Source organism: Zosterops lateralis (genome assembly GCF_965231275.1).
Source record: "Zosterops lateralis genome assembly, chromosome: 11".
Taxonomy (NCBI): domain Eukaryota; kingdom Metazoa; phylum Chordata; class Aves; order Passeriformes; family Zosteropidae; genus Zosterops; species Zosterops lateralis.
The window spans coordinates 5,693,460-5,712,132 of record NC_139771.1 but is presented as its reverse complement, the minus strand read 5'-3'; the positions used below and the strand labels follow the sequence as shown (position 1 = coordinate 5,712,132).

The 18,673-nt window shown below is 42.9% G+C and overlaps 1 protein-coding gene across 17 annotated transcripts in view; it reads right to left on the bottom strand.

Moving 5' to 3' along the window:
* The window catches only part of ATP2B2 (ATPase plasma membrane Ca2+ transporting 2), a 395,247-nt gene that overhangs the window by 148,485 nt on the left and 228,089 nt on the right, over positions 1-18,673 (bottom strand). For 16 of the 17 annotated variants that reach the window (XM_083869181.1, XM_083869182.1, XM_083869183.1 and 13 more), the window contains one exon: positions 12,102-12,590. In XM_083869181.1, coding sequence (XP_083725307.1) covers positions 12,102-12,300 — 199 coding nt within the window. In that variant the 5' untranslated portion in view covers positions 12,301-12,590. Of the gene's footprint in view, positions 1-12,101; positions 12,591-18,673 lie in introns of those variants that run through there. The other variant, XM_083869180.1, reaches the window with a different exon arrangement.

The following is an 18,673-nucleotide window of genomic DNA, read 5'->3' as shown; positions in this document are numbered from 1 at the left end:
GTTTGCTGTGACGACATGAGCATGACTGGGTAGAAGAGATGCCCCAGGCTTGCAGAGGAACCCAGTGGATTCTCCAGGGAAGGATCCAGCAGTTCTCCCTGCACCCAGAGCAGGGCTGGGTGTCCCCACAGGGACACCTCCCACCCACAGAGAAGGTGAGGTATCCCTTGCAGCACCTGCTGAGCGTGGGGACATTGATAGGGGAGAGCAGAAGAGCAGACACAAAGCTCTCCTCATCCAGGGAACAGCGTGGATTGCCACCCCACACAGCCAGTCCCAGCCGATTTTCCTCTGCAATTTTAAGCTGTGAGCTGCAGAGACATTCGTGTCAGCATCAATACTTTGGGAAAAGTGGGGCAGCAGAAAGAACTGCCGGCATCTCATGGCAAAACATGCCACACTGATAGCCTTGTTAAATAGGATTAACATCAGGAATTAAAAATAACATCTAGGTTTGGTGAAGGGAAAAAAAAACTACTGATTTTACCTTAAGAGTCCCCATCTATTGCAAACGCTGAAACAGTTATTTTTAAATCTTTTCAAACTCTGCAGGTCTCTTAGCATGCCCACTCTTCAGGGCTGAAGGCACAAAATCTGTTTGTTCAAAGCCATTTATTTAACATCCAAGCCAAGCATGAATCCAGCTCACTCTCAGCTTGCAGTGGTATTTTGGAGCAAGGGAGCACACACACGTTAATGAGCTGGGTGTATTTGTCCTCTGCTCAGGGGTCACTTCAAAACACTGAATAAGACAATTTGAGCTTGATGACTTCTGCCATCTGATATTTCCTATTGAAGCAAATGAACTCGGCTGTGCTGTGGCATTAAACACAACCAAACCAGCACTGGAGGAAACACGACTGACCCGTGGCACATCCCCAACTGAAACTGCTCCATTTCTCTGCTAACACAGCAAACTGTGCACATCCCTCAGCCTGCACCATGGGCCTGGGTGGAAAAGAGAGAGAGGAGAAAACCCCAGCGGCTCAGAAAGGAATGATCATTCCTCTAGAACTCACTTTTGAGGGTTCAGGTCCTGGGTTTTACCTCCGGGTTGCAGCCCATGGGGTTTCATGTTGATAAGCAAGTAAAGCAGCAGGAGGTGTAACACAGCCACTGAGACTTCCCTGGGAACAAACCCAGCAATGCATTCATAGAATTTCCTTAGTTCCTTATAAATTTTAAAAATTCCTCTGTGGAGCCCTTCAACACATGGAGCTTGGAATCATCAGATGGACAAGGCACCAAAAATAAGCAGATCCTTGGGCCAATTACAACTGCTATGTAACAGCCTCACATAGCACTGAAATGTTGGAAATTATGTAACTCTAATAATTCTTAATTAGTTATTTTAATTAATTGCAAGTAGTGCCCTTCCTCAACTTTTAGCCATCATTAGTTTAGTTTTTTTCACAGTGTCTTCTTGGAATAACCAAATATACAGAGGAGATTAAGGCCTGAAAACCTGGAGAAAAAGGTGATAAAAGAACTAAAGAATGGGGACCAAATCAGCATGTAGAGGAAAATATCAAAAACCAATAGAGGACAGACTATTAATTATTGAAGAGAATCATATTACTTAGAACCAATGAATATCAATTTCTTTGCTAAAAATGCATAAATAAGTGAAAAGTTTTTGTATCAGCACTGGTGTGGAGGCTGGAACTTTGTCAGCCACTCACTTCTGGGCCAAGATTGAAGTAATGCCTTACTAACACTAAAAAAAGAGTGTTAGAGAGGGTTATTTTCCCCCATTTTGGGAGGATTTTGGTACCATCTGATGTACCTGTACCACTGATAACCACCTACAATTTACCACTGTGGTCCCCTCAGATGATTGTGTCTGAAGTGTGGAAAAGCAAATTGTCCTGAACACTCCAATGGGCACCATCCCACAGCCGCAGGGAGGCAGGGTGAGCTCTGTCACACTGTCCCTGCCCTGCCCCACACACCCAAAAACTCACTGGCTTGAGAAAACAATGGAACAAAGGAGCAGCCCCAAGGGAGAGCTGCACAAAGCCAGCAGGGGAGCACACCTGAACCCTCCCAGGACTTTCAAAGTTTACACTATATTTCTGCAGGAAACGACAGGGAGCTTTGAAGTATTCTGAGATTTTTCCTCTCAGTAAAAAATTCAACAATTTGAGTAGTGAAAATCACAGGTTCTGACCCGGCCAGCCTCTTCACTCTTTGGATTCATTTTCACAAACAAGGAGGGATTTTCTCTGGGGTTTCTGTGGGCTAAAAGTCACCTGGAACACTACAGTTCAAGGACAAATCCTACTGCAGAGATTTTGGCTGCAGATGTCCTCTGCTATCCATGGAAAACCATGCAACAGCCATGACCCCACTGGCAAAGCAGAGTGGTGATGTAATGCAGCAATTCCTATTAATATAGGAATTTTTTTTTAATGAAAGTAAAACAACTTCAGGGTGTAATTAAAAAGCAAGCAAAAGCAAACTAGAAAAGAGAAAACAGAAAGGCTCAGAAAGGAATGATCATCCCTTTAAAACTGAGCTTCTGTGCCAGGGAAAGGGAAGGGGCCAGCACAGGACTGGAGTGAGGCAAACCCAAGGAAACCCACAACCTCCCCAGTTGTCACCCAGGCTTCCAAACTGAGGCAAACTTGAGATTGCCAAGAAAATGGTGCAAAAAATCCAAGTGGATTTGCTGCATTGTTTAAGGAAAGAATTAACTGGGGTGCCCAGACTAATGCTAAGATTATAACTGCACAGCTGCCCTGCAGTTTCACAGCATTCCCATGTATTTTTCTTCCACGCGAATGCTGCCACAGTCCTGGACAAACAGCATTCAGCCTGCAGCACCCAAGGAGCTGTGCCCTCACTTAGAGAGGCAAAGGGAAATCCTGCTCTTCATGGGGTACTTACTGGATGCTCTGAGAAAATTCTCCTCTCTTATTCTGCACCTCCTTCAAGGGCAAGCTCACCTTTTGAAGCAACACCTGTAAAGGAGTGGGCTATTCCCTCTTTTCCCTCATCTCCAATGCTAAACAGAGGAAGAGAACAGTGACAGCTTTTGAACTAGTCCATAAATTTGGTCGGTTTCCCTTCCCAATACTCATTTTTTCAGACTTTTTGTACTTTAGGGGATTGTACCTACCTGAGCTGCCCTCACACTGAAATAGACTGTTCCTCTGTGGAAAGTGCTGGGGAGGAGAGGCTGACACAAAATGCAAAAGGAATAATCAAAGGAGCAGCACAGTCTGTGGAAGCTCAGGTTTGCAAGTCTGAGCAGAACTGACTCAAGCTCACAATCCACACAGGAAAAGAGTATCTGCAGTCCCTGAAGAATTTCATTTGAAAGCAAAGAGGAAACAAGGGCTAGTAAATGCTATTGTTACAGAAATAGCAGCTACATACACCCAGCTATTTCCATTATACAACTGAAATTCTCTGCATTTAATAGAACCCCTGGCTGCTTTGCCAAGTTCTGGACTGGCAATTAAGATGGGACATTGAAATGCATTGTTTTACCAGCTCCAAGGAAAGGGTCAGGAATTAGATTTATAATGAGCATTCAAAAAAGGGTTTCTTCCTTCTTTAAAAGTTAAAAAGGAAGTTACTATACCCTGCTGAAAGCTGTGCCAGAGAATGTCATCTATTACCTGTGAAAACAAGTTCTTTATGTCTGAGGTAAGCAGCGGCTTTTCAGGATGTTGGGGAGGCTGCTTTGTCCTTACACCTTTCAGGATCTCAAGCAGTTTCCAGAACACCTACACAGATGTGAAAATAAAACTTCTGAAGATAGAGGAGAAATAATTTCTAGAGATACTTCGAAGGCAAATCAGAAACTATGAGTGTACCACATTAAAGGAAGTCAGCACTGGGGGAATGCAGATCTGTTTGTCTTGGAAGCACAGGAGCTGACTGCCAAAAATACATGTTTGGCTTTATTTTCCATTCACCTTTATAAATAACAGGCTTGTCAAACACCAACCTCTGACTTCTTGGAAAACAAATGGAAACAGTAAATTTGAACAGCCTAGGTTTGAAGGGTGAGTAGTAATTGCAAAACGGACAGGAGACAGGAAATCATTACTGCACCTAACACTGCTCTTATCCCAGGTCTGTTGATATAAGTTATCTTCAAAAGAAAAATTACCATTTAATCATGCTAGTTCCTCTTGCAGGGCTGCTGAGCTTAGACTTGGATAGTGAAGCCACTGCCTCATTTTATTAAAAAAAAAAAAATAGCACAATCATCTTTCATGAAAACACAGAAGTGCAATGCTGAATAAAAGAAAAACAAAATCCAACATTTCAGTATTGTGAGGAATGGCACTGTCATCACCTGTCCAATCCACAGATGATCCTTACAAGTACTTCAGCAGTAGAATTTCCCAATTTCCATGGTTCAGCTGGAAGCAGCACCACTGCCAGCAGTGACACTCAGCAAAACGTCTGGGAATACCTAACAGAGATTCAGGTAATGGTAATTGTCTCATCTCTATATTTTAATGTGACACTTCAAAGGGAGCAGGTTTTTTACACCTCTGTAAGTGTCAGCTGAGACAATGAATTGAAGAGCTGTGCTCTTGTATCAGGGCCAGTCCCACCAGGACAAAACCACTGCAGGGCAACTTTTCCCTTTCACAGGGCACTGACAAAATCAGGCAAAAAACCTTCTCTGTCTCTGATACACTGCAAAGGCAAAGCTTAATTCCATCAAGGGCACACTGGCTCCATCGATTGGATTATTCATTTGGTGTAATGGACTTTGCTTTCTTCCTGCAGCCTCCTCAAAACAAGAACAAAACGAAGATAAATCAGCTCTCACTCAAGGCTGGCAGTCTATAGATATTTATGGATTCCTGAGCCCTGCAATACAACAGGAGGGAGGCATTCCCCAGGGATGTTTTCCTCTGCAGTCCTGTTACCCTCCCAGCAGCTCCCCAGCACAGGGACACACCGAGGGAAGGCTGCAGCCACCCCTCCCTTCAGGCCTTCCTTTGCCATCACTGGTCCAACCTCCAGCTTTGCCTTGCCCAGCACAGGAGCCCAGAACGATCCCTGTTTGATCCTCCAAGCAAAGGCCTAATTCCATTTTCCGAGGGAGCACCACCGACGTAATCCCAGTTTGCCACTGGGGCAGCTGACGTCGCTGCCATGGAGTACAAAGATCACTTCCCCCGTGGTCACACCGTGCCCATTATGCTGCAGGCCGTCTTCTTCTCACACAATGAATGAGCTGATCATGCCAACAAGCTCAAACCACTACTCCTAAGAATGAGATTACAGGTTTATCAACTGCCCCATATAAATGGCAACACTTTCCACCACTTATTAACCCAGTAGAAAGGGGTTGACTCACTCTATTGCATCACTGCATTCAGATCAAGGGGAAACTTGGGGCACAACACATTATGGAGGATGTTGAACTCTGATAATCCCTTTGCAAAGAAGGAAAACATAACAAAGTTGCTGGGCCAGGTTTTCCTTTGATTTACGAAACATTGTATTGTAATTGAGTTAACTACAATGAACAAACACTAGTCCTATACAGAATATGTACCAAAAATAAAATTCTTTTTTTATCAGATTTAAATGAAATTTCTGTTCATTTAAATCTGAGGTACAAGAGCAGAATGTATGTCTGTGGTCAGTGCACCTTGCCCTGTGCTGTCTTACAGGGAAAAGGGGATTTCAGTCTGCATGAAAATAGCCTCCATTCTAAGTGTTGCTGAGGTAAGACAATCATTGAGAGGAAGATGATGTCCTGGGCAATCACATAAATAAATCAGCACTGGCCCCAGAAAATCTCTGATGCTGCCTAATAGAAAAAGCAGAAGACATTCACTCACTTTCTGCCTTTCCTGGCCTCACTTTTAAGCACTGCCTGTAACCCAGACAGAACCTTTTTGCAAGCCATTTAGGAATCTCGAAGGAGCAGGTATCTCTTTTTCTTTTTTTTTTTTTTAAGCTTTATGGGGAAAGTGCATCATGCAATATCTCTCTAGTTCTCCACAAGTAACTGAGCAAAGCCAAAGTAAATCAGCAAGTGGCACGACATGCAAGAACCCAGAAACAAAATGAGCAATGAAATTGGATTTATCACAGAGAAAAATCTGAGCCATTCATTTGAGATGCTTATGTTTCGGTAACCTTTGGAAGAATGTTTGCTGTTCCATTATAAAAACAATGGAAATATTAGATAAGGAAAAGAAGCGCCATTGCCAAGAAAGCTCCGTGCACTCCTTCCAAACCACGAAACACGAAGATGTGATTTTATGGAAATACAACATGCTGCCTGCAGCTGGAGTGTCAAACACACAGAGCCATTCCTGCCAACCCCAGTTGGGTCCCAGGAATGTAGTTCAGGAGTCCCTGGAGCAGCACAACTGCCCAGCACTGGCCCACGGACACATCAGGGCACAGGAGCCAAATTCAACCTCCCTCAGGCCTGTTGTGCAGGGCTGAGACAGCCTCGTGTGCCAAAGAAAACCTGCCACGAGTTATTCACACACAGCCATCTCCCCTCCATCCTTCCCAGCTTTCCCACCCCTGAAAGGCCCTGTGACAATGGGGCTCCCTGTGACTTGGGACAGGCCCAGCACTTCCCCACAGAGCAGAGTTCAAAGAGCCACAAACCCTTTGGGATCCAGGGCTTTTCCCTGTGGAGAGAAGGGGCAGGAGGAGGCCCTGGGTGCCAGTGGGGAGGGTGCAGAAGGGAAGCCCCTGTGCACACTCTGTGTTGCCCACTCTTCCCACAGATCCCTCTGGCTCCCTCAGACATTGAGGCAGAGAATTATGGAATGATTTGGGTGGTAAAGGACCTTTAAATGTTGTCCTGTCCAACCCCTACAGAGGACAGGGACATCTCCAGCTGGGTTGCTCAGAGCCCCATCCAACCTGGTGTTAAATGTTTCCAGGGGTGGCACATCCCTCACCTCTGTGGGCAGCCTGATCCAGAGTTTCACCACCCTCCTTGTATGAAATTCCCTCCTTATATCTAATCTATATCAACCCTCCTTCAGTTTAAATCCATTACTGCTTCTCCTATCACAACATCTCCTGCTAAAACATTTTTCCCTAACTTTCATACAGGCCTCCTGCAAATACTGAGAGGCTGCAGTGGCCTCTTGCTGGGCCCTTCTCTTCTCCAGCAGAACAAACCCAGCTGGGATACACATGAGGGGTTCTGCAACTGCAATTTCCAAATGAAGGAGCCTGCAGGACGCCCCTCCTTCCCAGGCAGCCCCTGATGGAAAGAGCCATCCCCTTTACCAAGGACGGGTCCTTGGGAAGCCATTGGGGCACTTGGGGACAGCCGGTGTCCACTGATGGAACCACAGGGAAAATGCCAAGTTATCCAAGTTCTCACCAGCTCAGCCACACTGGGCACTGCACACACAACCAGGTGAAACACGAGTTTAAAGTTCCTCCGTGGGGTTTTTCCCATGCGAGGCAAGAAAAACCCCTGTGAGGCCTCGGCCCTAATGGTGTGAGGGGTTTTTCCATGGCCGGGGCTGTTTCCATTGTTCAAACCAAACCTTCCGTGTGGGGAGAACATGGACAAATAAGGGCTGGATGTGTACTTGGAGCTTGGCTGCTGGCCTGGGGGAGTTGACAAATGGGCCTGAGCTACAAGAGATATTTTGACACCACAAATAAGGATGAGGAATTAGGCAGTGTGGTGATCCGGAGAGAGGATGAGGGGTCTGTTCCTACAGGGCTTTTAAGATGCTGCTTTGAAGGTTTCCAAGCTACTAGAGCTCAACATCACAAAGAAACTCTTAAAATCTACTTTCAGAGAGCTGGCAATGTTCCTTTTAAAGAAATTAATAAAATCAATCAAATATTATCTATTCTAACCTTAAATGTGAAATAATGTAAGAAGATCTTGAACTTATGGATAATATTTAATGGTTTACACATGATCAAGTCTATTCTTTTAACAATGAAATAGATGCTATCACCAATTTCTTTACATTCATGGGCTATTTTGACAGTGTGTTAAAATAAAGCTCAGTCTCTGACAAGCACAGAATCAATTCTTTTATATTTCTATTTTAAACTCCTATTCGTCTGAATCAAATATTTTTCATTCCTTTCCCATTTTCCTTCCCAAATTCTTCGCATCCCTGTAGCTGTTTGAACACAGTGGTGCACCTGACTGCAATTCAGTGTGAAGCAGCAAGAGCAGCTTCCAAACAGACTATTAAGTTATTAAAGGTGCATTTTTATAGAAGCAAGTGTGAGGAACCAAAACTAATGAGTATTAAAAGCAGCCGGTTAATTTTGTTGCATTCAATCTTTCTTCATCTTTTACCTCATCGTTAGAATTGTGAAAGGGTTTTTAGATTGCAGTAATGAAAAATAAACATACCTCCACAGCTGGCCTAACTGATTCTTGGTCTGTATCCCCCACACAACCAACATGCACTTGAAAAGAGAGAGGACATCTCTGGTAGCTCTGCTAAGGGCAGTTGTGATGATTAAAAAGTCAACTTCTACAGTAGAAATATTATCAGTTAACTGTTCATTGATATTGTGGCATTCCATAAAACCTTTTCATGGTATCCTGAGACCTACAGCCAGGAAAAGAAACCACAAAACAAAGCTGCTCTCCCCCAGTGCACTCCACCAGCCCATTTCTAGAACCTTAACCAGTTCTGTATCCACTAAACACCAACAGAAAAACCTCTTCTGTAGTGCTGTAACATCATCACCAACGTGTGACACCTTCTGGAGCACCTGTTTGGGGTGTGGTTGCACAGATATCACCCTGGAAAGGGTCTTCCTTCATATAAAAACTCAAAAAGCTTCACTACACTGTGGTGGGGCATGGCCACAAGGCTGCCAGAGCTCCAGGAACCTTTGGACAACACTCCCAGGGATGCACAGGGTGGGATTGTTGGGGTGTTTCTGCAGGGACAGAGGTTGGACTCAATGATCCTCGTGGATCCTTTCCCATTCAGGGTATTCCACCATTCTACACACAGTGAAAACACTTTTCCCATGCACTGGAAATTACAGTGTCCAAGTATTGTAAGAAATCAAGGAAGTTAATTCACTGACATACTCTTAGAAGAAATAAATATTTTTATAAGGGAAAGTAGATTAAAAAGTTCATGTAAATTGGTGGGTACTGGATAAAATGGTGGGTAAATATAGTGAAGTGTTGGAGAGAGTGGATTCCAGTCTCATTTGGTATTCGTCCAACTAACTCATCCCATTTTACCAGCTGTCCTTTATAAGGTATCACTGATGCTCCAGTGGGCCTCGGAGACTCCAATTGCATGGAAAATTATACAACTGTCAGCACAGCTCTGCCCAAGGGGGGATTCAGCATTGTTTTGCAAAGTGACAGAACTAGATCTATACGTGGTATTTCTGGGATAATGAAAGTGAAACTAATCCGAACATAAATATTTTTAAAGCAAATTCAAGTCGACACATATGTGTATTTTGTTGTATGAATTATTTCCATAGATTTTGGGGAGGTGCTTTTTACAAGCACTTGAACGAGCGCTTTTCATTATAATATAATCACTTTAAGGCAGGAAATCCTCCAGGCATAACTGAGAGCTGGGATCTCCACTGCATCTATAGCTAAAGGAGCAATCAAAGAAAATTTAAAGGAGAGACTGAAGTCTCGTAACCCATAATAATATTATTAGTTCATTCAGCATGCAAATATTAGTCTGCTCAACATTCAGCAGACTTCCCCAGTTCCACACTGAATTGAGACACCAGTTCACTGGGAAATGAACCTCACAGCACTGTCAATGACATCTGAGTTACAAATATGACAACTTAACTTGAGAACTTCAAGGCCTTCAAAATAGTTTCAAAAATCACTTGTAAGTGTGATTGATCCTACCAATCCACAGGTGGGGACATCAAAGATCAACATAGGAAATGAATTGAGTCAGCTCTAAGCTCATGACTACTTCTTACTTTCTAAATAAACCAGTAAATTCAGGTTAGGCCCCATTATACCAAATTATCATGTCTCTACTGTCAGAAAACCTTTTTCCCCCCTCTGCTCCAGTAACTGTTCCAGCACTTATCCCACAAAATTACAAGGACTTTATGAAGATAAATTCTGGAAGAGCTTACAAGGCAGGAAAGGACCAAGTTCTACAGTCAGGTCCTTTTCCCTGTTTCACAGTCACTCAGGACTCCTGCTCAGCCATTTGGTTTTTTCAAAGAAGTGCCCTGCAGTAATTCTTATTTCATATTTCCCTTAAAACCACATGAGATATGCAACACACCAAAGTATGAAAAACAAAGGAAGTTCAGTGAATTGCGCTTCTCCAAAAATGACACCTGGTTGGAAAAGTGATTTTTTTTCATAACGGTATTCAATGAGGAATCCACATTTTGCTGCAGGTAACAAAAGACAAAAGTAAGTATGTCAATAATTAATTTTCAAATCATGTCTGTTTGATGTTAGAATTCCATTTCCACGTAAGGAATGATTATGTTTCTTCCCCCTAAGAATAGTCATGCCAACAAGACTATCCTCTTCACTGAGCTTAGAATCAAGAAAAACAATGGCTTGGGACTTAGAACTAAATGGCTTATATTTGCCATAAGCTTTCAAAGTTTCTCACTATAGATACTTTCTCTCCTGTGAAAATTTCCAGAGTTTGACAAGACATATTTCAGAGAATTTTTCCAAGCAAAACAATTAAAAGTAAGACACAAACTTCGGGTGAATGGGAATTCCTATTATGTGATCTACTTGAAAATTAAAACCCAGTGGAGCCTTCACGATTCCAAGGCTATGCTGATTGCCATTTGAAGCTGGAAAGGTTTTTCCCTAATGCACAAGTGATGAAGTGCACGTAATGCTTGGAGGAAAGTTACCTTATCTGCAGTATCAGATATAGATTACTGCTGGAGTCAGCGTGCCACGCTGCTGCATCCATACACTCCGGCCCGATATGAGGAGTTGAGTTTCCCTGATGTCATAAATTGAACACATAATGCAATTAACATCTCCTTTGAAGTTCACATTGACCAGGTAACTACTAGAATGAGTTGGCAGGAGTTGATTGAAGTCACCGCCGTGAACTCAGCTCTGACTTTCTGCAAACGTGGAGTTCCTGAAGCTGAGACAGTGATAGCTGCTCCTTTGGGACCCCTCGGCTGGGGCAATTTATGGTATCACACTACAGTTGACATGTTTATGATCACACCAATAATGCCAGACTTGGAGGCATTTGAACACTGGAGGTAACTAAATGATTAATTTTAGAAAGGAGAGAATGGAACAAAGCCAAGGCTTCTATCTTCTTGAAAAAGAAAAGAACTTAAAATGAACATCTTGGCTACTTTACAAGACTGCAGAAATATTATAGACTGAAAGACTGTGTAATTTCCAAAAGTGTTAATACTCCTTGGAGATGAAAATACAGTGACAAAAATAGAATTCTTAGAATGAAACAGAATTTTACTTGCACTTAAAGAGAAAGAAAATTGCATGAGGAGAGGGATACAGTGCACCATTGCCAATGCTTTATGGGGAGATTATTTGGTTTGAGCATTGAAAACCAGACTAATAAATGATCAGGAAGATGTCTGTAAAAACACTTAGGAAAATAGATACTGGAAAGTTATGATTGGTATTGCTAAACATAAGAAAGTAAGGAGCTTCATTTCACACACAATAGAAGTGCAACCAATAAAAACATCAATACAAACACAGACTGATGATTTAAGCAAAATTATCTATGGTAATATAATAAGTGAAGATTAGTAACCTGTATATAAACATTAAAAAAATATATTGATCTACACAGTAATGTAATGTGCATTTCAAAAGGTCATTTCATACTCTCAAGATGTCCAAATACCAAGAGAAGCTGTTTTGAAGCAACTATTTTGCACCTTCTTACCCCCAAGGAACACAGAGATTCAAGGAAAGGAGCACTCCTTTCACTCTCAGGCCAGCTTTAGCTGTAGCTGCGTTGATTTACTTCCTTTCTTAGCAGACTCTCGTTTTATTATTGTTGGGAATAATGGCAGCACCGTGAGAATTCTGTTCAGGTTGGAATCAAAACCTCTTTTCTCACTGTCTGGAGAGCATTTACACAAAGTCTCCTAATTCAAGTGAAGTGAGAGGTGCTTACCTTCTGTTGGTGATGTCTTCAGATGTCTGCAGAGCCCCTCTGTTTCCCCATATGTCTCTTTAATTTTTACTACTGCTTCTGTCCCTCGGAGTTCCATGAGGGAGCGCAGTTCCTGCAGTGTGCACCCAAACTCTCCTGCATGGTTGGCCTCATTTCTTTGGTTCTTGGAATAAAAATCGCTGTTTGTCATGTCACCCATTGTGGCTGGTTATATTGCTCCACTCGTTTGTAGTTGATACAATCTCAAAACTGTTTTAAAAAAAACCGAAGGAGAGGAATCTTGAGTTCCAATCCGAGAGATTAAAAAGAATCCCGCTTGTGTCCGGCGAGCGACGTGGAGGATGCCCCTGGCGTGGAGGGTGTCCCTGACTGGCTGGAGGTCACAGAACAGCTGTTCTCAAGGCTGCAGACCAGCTCCACTCCATTCACCATTTCCCATTATGCTGCACCCAAGCTGTAGAATCTACATGGTCATTTCTTCCTCGGGACCTTTGGGAGCAAGCAGAAAGGACTCGTTAGAAGGCGGCACAGAGGGGATGTCAGACAGGTCCTGGCATCCCACAGGAGCTGCTCAGCACCACGGTGGGGTGGCCTGGAGGTGCTGCAGGTCGGCAGCATCCAGCCCAGGACAGCACCTGCTCAGCCTTAGATAAAGCTCTCCATGGCCCGAGCACCAATAGCAGCGCTGCTCCAGTCCCAAGAGCAGCCGCTAAATGAGATGAGTCATGAATATTAATTAGTGAGTGATTAGCCCGGCGCGCAAGATCTACGCCCAGGACTGCTCTGCTCCACACAGCCACCCCGAGCTGTCCTCTGACCACAACAGCAGCTCCCTGAGAAGGCTCCAAAAGGATAAAAGTCTCCTAAGGATAAAAACAGGTGAAAAACTACCAGTTTTCATCATGGGTTAAAGCCAAACTGTTTTTTAGCCACAAGGGCGGTGAAACTACGGGAAAAGCTCTAAAGCCACCATCACAAATGCAGAATATATTTAAATACATGACATCTCACAGCCTTGCCTTCTGTGCTAGTGAGCGCAGCAGGAATGCAATGGGATGTCTGGGTTGGAAAAGGAGCTCTGCCCCTGTCTGAGGAGTCCTTTCCCTTGAGCCCAGGCACCAGCAGGCACAGACACACACAGGATGCTGCTGGGCTCTCTCTTTTTCCTTCTTTTCCCCTTTTTTTATTTCTTTTTTTATGTGCAGTGTCGAATGAGTCCCGTTTGGACCATCTGGGAGACAGCTGATTGCTTGCTAAAGCCAGCCTTTAAAACCTGTTTCCCCTTCCCATATTCTAATGAAGTTGGTTTAAATACTGCTGAAACCAGCTATTATATTTGGCACGCAGAGTTTTAACAGAGATTAAAGGTTTCTTTTTTGCCTCCGGCGGGGTGGTGAGAGTGCACTGTCTAATCTAGAGGTCTCAGGATCGTTTTCATAATAAAAAAAGATCTTTCAAAGGGCACCCCAGCAGCCTAATGTCTGACCAACCCGTCACAGGCAAAGGGCACACGTTGAACTTTCTAGGCACAGCAATCCCCAGTGGAAATGATATATAAATGCCCAGATAAAGCACATCAAGAGGAGCCTGATGTGTTTCAAGTCCCGGTTTTATATTTGTACAATAATTTTAATCTCTTTTAATCTCACCCAGCTACAGTTGACATAACACGTAGGGTTTGCTATTTCCCCTCTCGAAGGACATTGCCACTGCTCTGCCGTGACAGAGATCAGGCCTGTGTGAGCACTAGTTTGGAATTATCTCTCTCAATTAACAAAACTGAACCTCTACCAGCCCTCTGCCTCTCAGCTTCAAACCTCAACATTCCTCTGATTTCTGTGGATGAAAAAATAAAAAAAATAAAAAAAAATAAAAAAAAAAAAAAGGAAGTTTCACTATGTTATCACAAACCAAAATTAAAATACAAATACCAGCCAACTGCTACCCATTTCTTCCACCCATCCTATATACTGATGCATCTTCTACTGCTAAGAACTTCTGCCACCCTCCGTTTCACATCTTGCTTTTCACATTCAGGAGACGAGGATTTCAGCACAAAATGTTTTTAAGGGAAACAACAAAGAGAAACCAGAAGCAGCAATTTAAAAAGGAATTTATTTCCCAAGCCGAGGATGGTGAACCACGCTCAGCTCTTCATGCCTGCATCCATCCCCAGGTAACCCCCTGTATACAGCAGGAAGGAAGAAAAGGCCTTACTCACACTCTTGCCTTGTCTGTTTGTAAACAGGATTGATCAGTGTTCCGAACAGAAATAGCCTCAGCCTGCAGCGTTATTTGGGAAAAAAAGAATTGCAGGCCAGAAATGTCACAGATGCCCAGTCAAGCAGCTTCATCCCAGGAGGCAGCGAATCGCCAGGGCTCCTCCTTCCTACCAGCAGCATCCCAGGCTCTGCCTGCTGTCAGCCACAGCCAAATGCAGATTGAGATCTGATTGTCAGAAAGGCTCTGAGGCTGCAGCAATAACAAATAGCTGAAATAACAGGCTGCTCTTTACTTCCAGTGGTTAGGGAATAAAAATAAAAATCGAGTCTGTTCCTAAGTGCAGTTCAGGGTTTTGAAAGCTGGGCATCTCCAACAGCCACGGTTTTAGGAAAAAAAGGAGGTAGAAAAAATATTGCTCTAATAAAAAAATCTTTTTTAAACATTGCTAAAAAATAATAATATTATTCTTAAACTGTTCCATAACACCACAGAGAAAATACAATTCTGAGTATTTTCTGAAGAGAACCCTCTACCAATTTCATTTCTGATGCAAAGGGCACTAAACACAGCATCAAAGACATTTTCTCCATCATCTTTCTGTGGAATGTGTCCACTCCTCTCAATCAAAGCATCTCTTTAGGCTTCCTGTGCTATCACTATAAATTAATATATTTTCCTTCTATTCTTAGAAATTTATTGTCATTTGCCAGCCATAGCGAGACAGTGCTGTTGCTTTTCAGCATGACTCATTTGCCTGCTTAATTTTTAATTTCACCTCGGATTAAATATTAACCAATAAAGAACAAATATGAAGTTAACACTTCCTTCAGAGCTCTAAAAGCAAATCAGTGAGGCTGTGAGTCTGTGCTGCTCATGACTCACCTAATGCTGCACCACCAGGGAAACACCACCTCAGGTTTCAGAGAGGCAGATGGAGGAGCCCAGCAGGCACAGAGCGTGACTGACATTATTCCCTGCTGATGCAGCTCCCTAATCCCATAGAATAGGACACTCAGGCTCCATTCCATCCCAGAATGTCTCCTGGCAAAAGCTCGGGCCCCTCGCCAGGCTGGCAGGACTGACACGCCACCACCTCACCCCTCCTAAGTGGGGAATATTGGATATTTCTTCAAAAAAGGCTGAAATATTTAAAAAGCAAGAAATATTTCTTCACCAAAAGCTGAGGAATAGGGAAGATTGTGGCTGGCACTTGGCAATATTCCCATCATGAGGCTTTGCACCTGCAAAATACATCCAGTCACCACAAGTGAGAAAATCAGGAGTCTCATCCACAAGAAACCCCATTATTACACTGGGTTTGGGTGGGGTGTTTTTGTTTGCTGTTTTTTGGGGTGGAGGTGAGAGAAGGAACTGTTTTCAAAAAAAACCTCATAATATTGGTATTTTCAAGATGTAGATATGGTCTGCGTGAACTACCAAGAAATCCTGATTAAAGGAGGTGATACTGGCACCTTCTTCAATCAAAATTATCCAACATCCTAATGACCCAATAAATAAAGTGAACTGGGTTTCATGCTCGGGGTGCTGCTTTCACTGCTCTATCCATAGTGGGTTTCAGTGAATTTAATTCATAACCAAAAGCTTCGTGGAACATGAAGAGACACCAGCCCCAAGCCCTGAGAGCACAGATTCCCAAACCATCCCAGAACAGGGATGGTCACCTCCTCCTCCACCAGGCAGACTTGGTGATCCCTGTGAGAACAACTCAGAGGGAAAACAACCCTCCTCAGACACGTTCAACAAAACAGAAATAAAAACCCAGTAAATGAATTTCACACACAACATGGGTTGGTTTTCCCAGACAAAAGGTTACTTGGTTTTCCTTATTCTTCCCAATGCTTCTGAAAGTAGAAAACTGAGCAAAAGAAGGTCCAAAGTGCAGTTTGAACACAACAGACTGCTGTGTGGGGAGCAGAGATAAAATCCCGCCCACTTAGATACAACTCAGATAACCAAAGATTTCACACACAGAACACCTGAGAAAAACACCATCCTTATTTTCCTCATTAAAAAGCCAGAATATCAGCCTGTACCTTGGTATGGAATCTTGTGAAAGACGGATTTTTGTCACACAAATGCCATATAAACCTGAGCTGGCTGTTTGGTTGGGTTTTTTCTCCAGAGCTGCTGTGTCTGAGGGAAGAGGCTTCCAGTCCTGTAGAGCCCAAGTCAAATATTTTTCATCTCCTAGCTGCTTAGAGGAAATGCTTGCCAATTAAAACAGAAGCAATTTGGATGAGCTAACTGCAGGCCTGCTGGGAAAACTATTCTTTGATTTCCCTAATCAGGAAAAGTCTCATCTTGGAAGCTTGTAAATATTTTCACAGTGTGTTAGAATGTAGATATCATCCCCAAGTATTGTGACATCTGATTTCGTTTGGGCTTCTGCTGGCAGGAAAGTTAACAGCAATGTAATGAACAAGATTTCACGAGAGGAGAATCCCAAGACTTGCATTTCACAGTCCTTAAAGTCTGGACAAATAATGGATTCATGATGAGTCAAAAAAAAAAAAAAAAAAAAAAAAAAAAAAAAAAAAAAAAAAAAAATTTGGAGATATATTGTTAATTTGACTGTTTTCTCTAAACTGTCATCAGAGATTCTGGCAGCTCTTATTCCAGGGTTTGCAGGTGGAGGAACTGTTTGAATTCCAGGTTAAAGGGAATTCAGGACAGAGAGATCAGCAAAGCCCAGGCTCTGCTTACTCCTGGTGCAGCTGGAAGGTGGCACACATAGCTGGTTCTCCAGGAGTTAAACTCAGGGAATTATCAGTTTCCACCCTTCCATAGGGAACATTCCTGCCCCTCTTGGACTTTACTTGGCTATAGATAAAATTCCAGCTGAGTCCTACAGAGAACCCCCAAGCAAGCAGGGGGAAAAGCAGTGAAATGGCACATTTTAGTGAGTACAAGGTGCATAACCAGATCCACCTGTGTTCACTGATACCATTCCCTAATAAAACAGGACTGGAAGCAGATTTAAGGGAATTTTCCCTTGAGTCTGAGCAAAATCACCTGAGATGTTTTGAGACTACAGTTCCTTGAGCTCTGTGCTGGGAGCAGCAGGGCAATAACTGATTGCAAAGGATGAAAAACCTCACAGCAGAGCTGTGCAAGGGCAGAAGAATTGAGAAGGAAACCATAACCTGCTCTGCAGAGGCCTCCTGAAATAAATCAAGGGTGGCCCAGCTGTGGCATCTTTTCATGGCAAAGCCAAAATATCTGTCCGTTTGTGAACACAATCTTCATGGAGCAGAGTGAGGAATGGATTCTCTACCCAGCAGCCAACAATGCTGATTAAATGCACTCAGCAATGCCTAAACTCAGTCTCTCAAGAAAAAAAAGCAAATCCACACTGACTTTGAAACTCAATTATCAGGAATGCACAAGATGCAGACAAAACTAAGGAAAAACATCATCTGAATAAAAGCTGGTTGGCACCTTATAAAGTGTGAAATTTTTGTTTAATACTAGGAATTCAAGAGCATATAAAGGAAGAGAAACTGAACTTTGTCTCTGAAGTGTTCTCTGAAAATATTCCTGACTTCATCCCTACATTTCTTCATTAATTTCTAGTTGCCTTAAGTTAATTTGTCCATGAATAAAGAAAGCTGTGGCTGCCCCTGGATCCCTGGAAGTGCCCAAGGCCAGGCTGGATGGGGCTTGGAGCCACCAGGGATAGTGGAAGGTGTCCCTGCCTATGGAAAGAGCTGGAATGAAATGGTCGTTAGGGTCACTTCCAACCCAAACCCAAGTCAGTGATTCAGTGATAATTCATTCACGATGAGCACACACAGATGAGACATTCATTCAGTTGTTGTTTTCAGACAGAAACATATTTCCCCTGATAATAGGAAGACATTAAGACAATTAAGTTAAAGTATTATTTTAAAAACATTACAAAATGAAAACATTTAAAAAAAATCACCTGTTATAATCCCTGAACAACTGTTTCAGCCTTTCAGCATGAACTTGCATCTCCAGTCAGTGCCAGGTTTGTTACCAGGTAGGATAAATAAAAAGGATTCCCTGTCTCCTGTAGACACTGTTGAATATTTGAAGGCAACAAAAGCCTTGTCACGAAAAAAAAAAATTATTAAAGAGACACACAATATCATTAATTTCAGTTCTACAATAAGCTCATTTACTCAGGACTTCTACCAAACAGAATCTTGCACAAATTGGCTGATTTTTCTTTTTTCCATGTTGCACTAGTGTAATGAGGGAATTGAAATGAGGGCTGTGAATTAAAGCACCTCCAGCCCCTGCTGCAGTGCACAGTTATTCAGCCTGCATTTGATCCCAAGCCTTTCCTCTGCTCCTCATGGAAA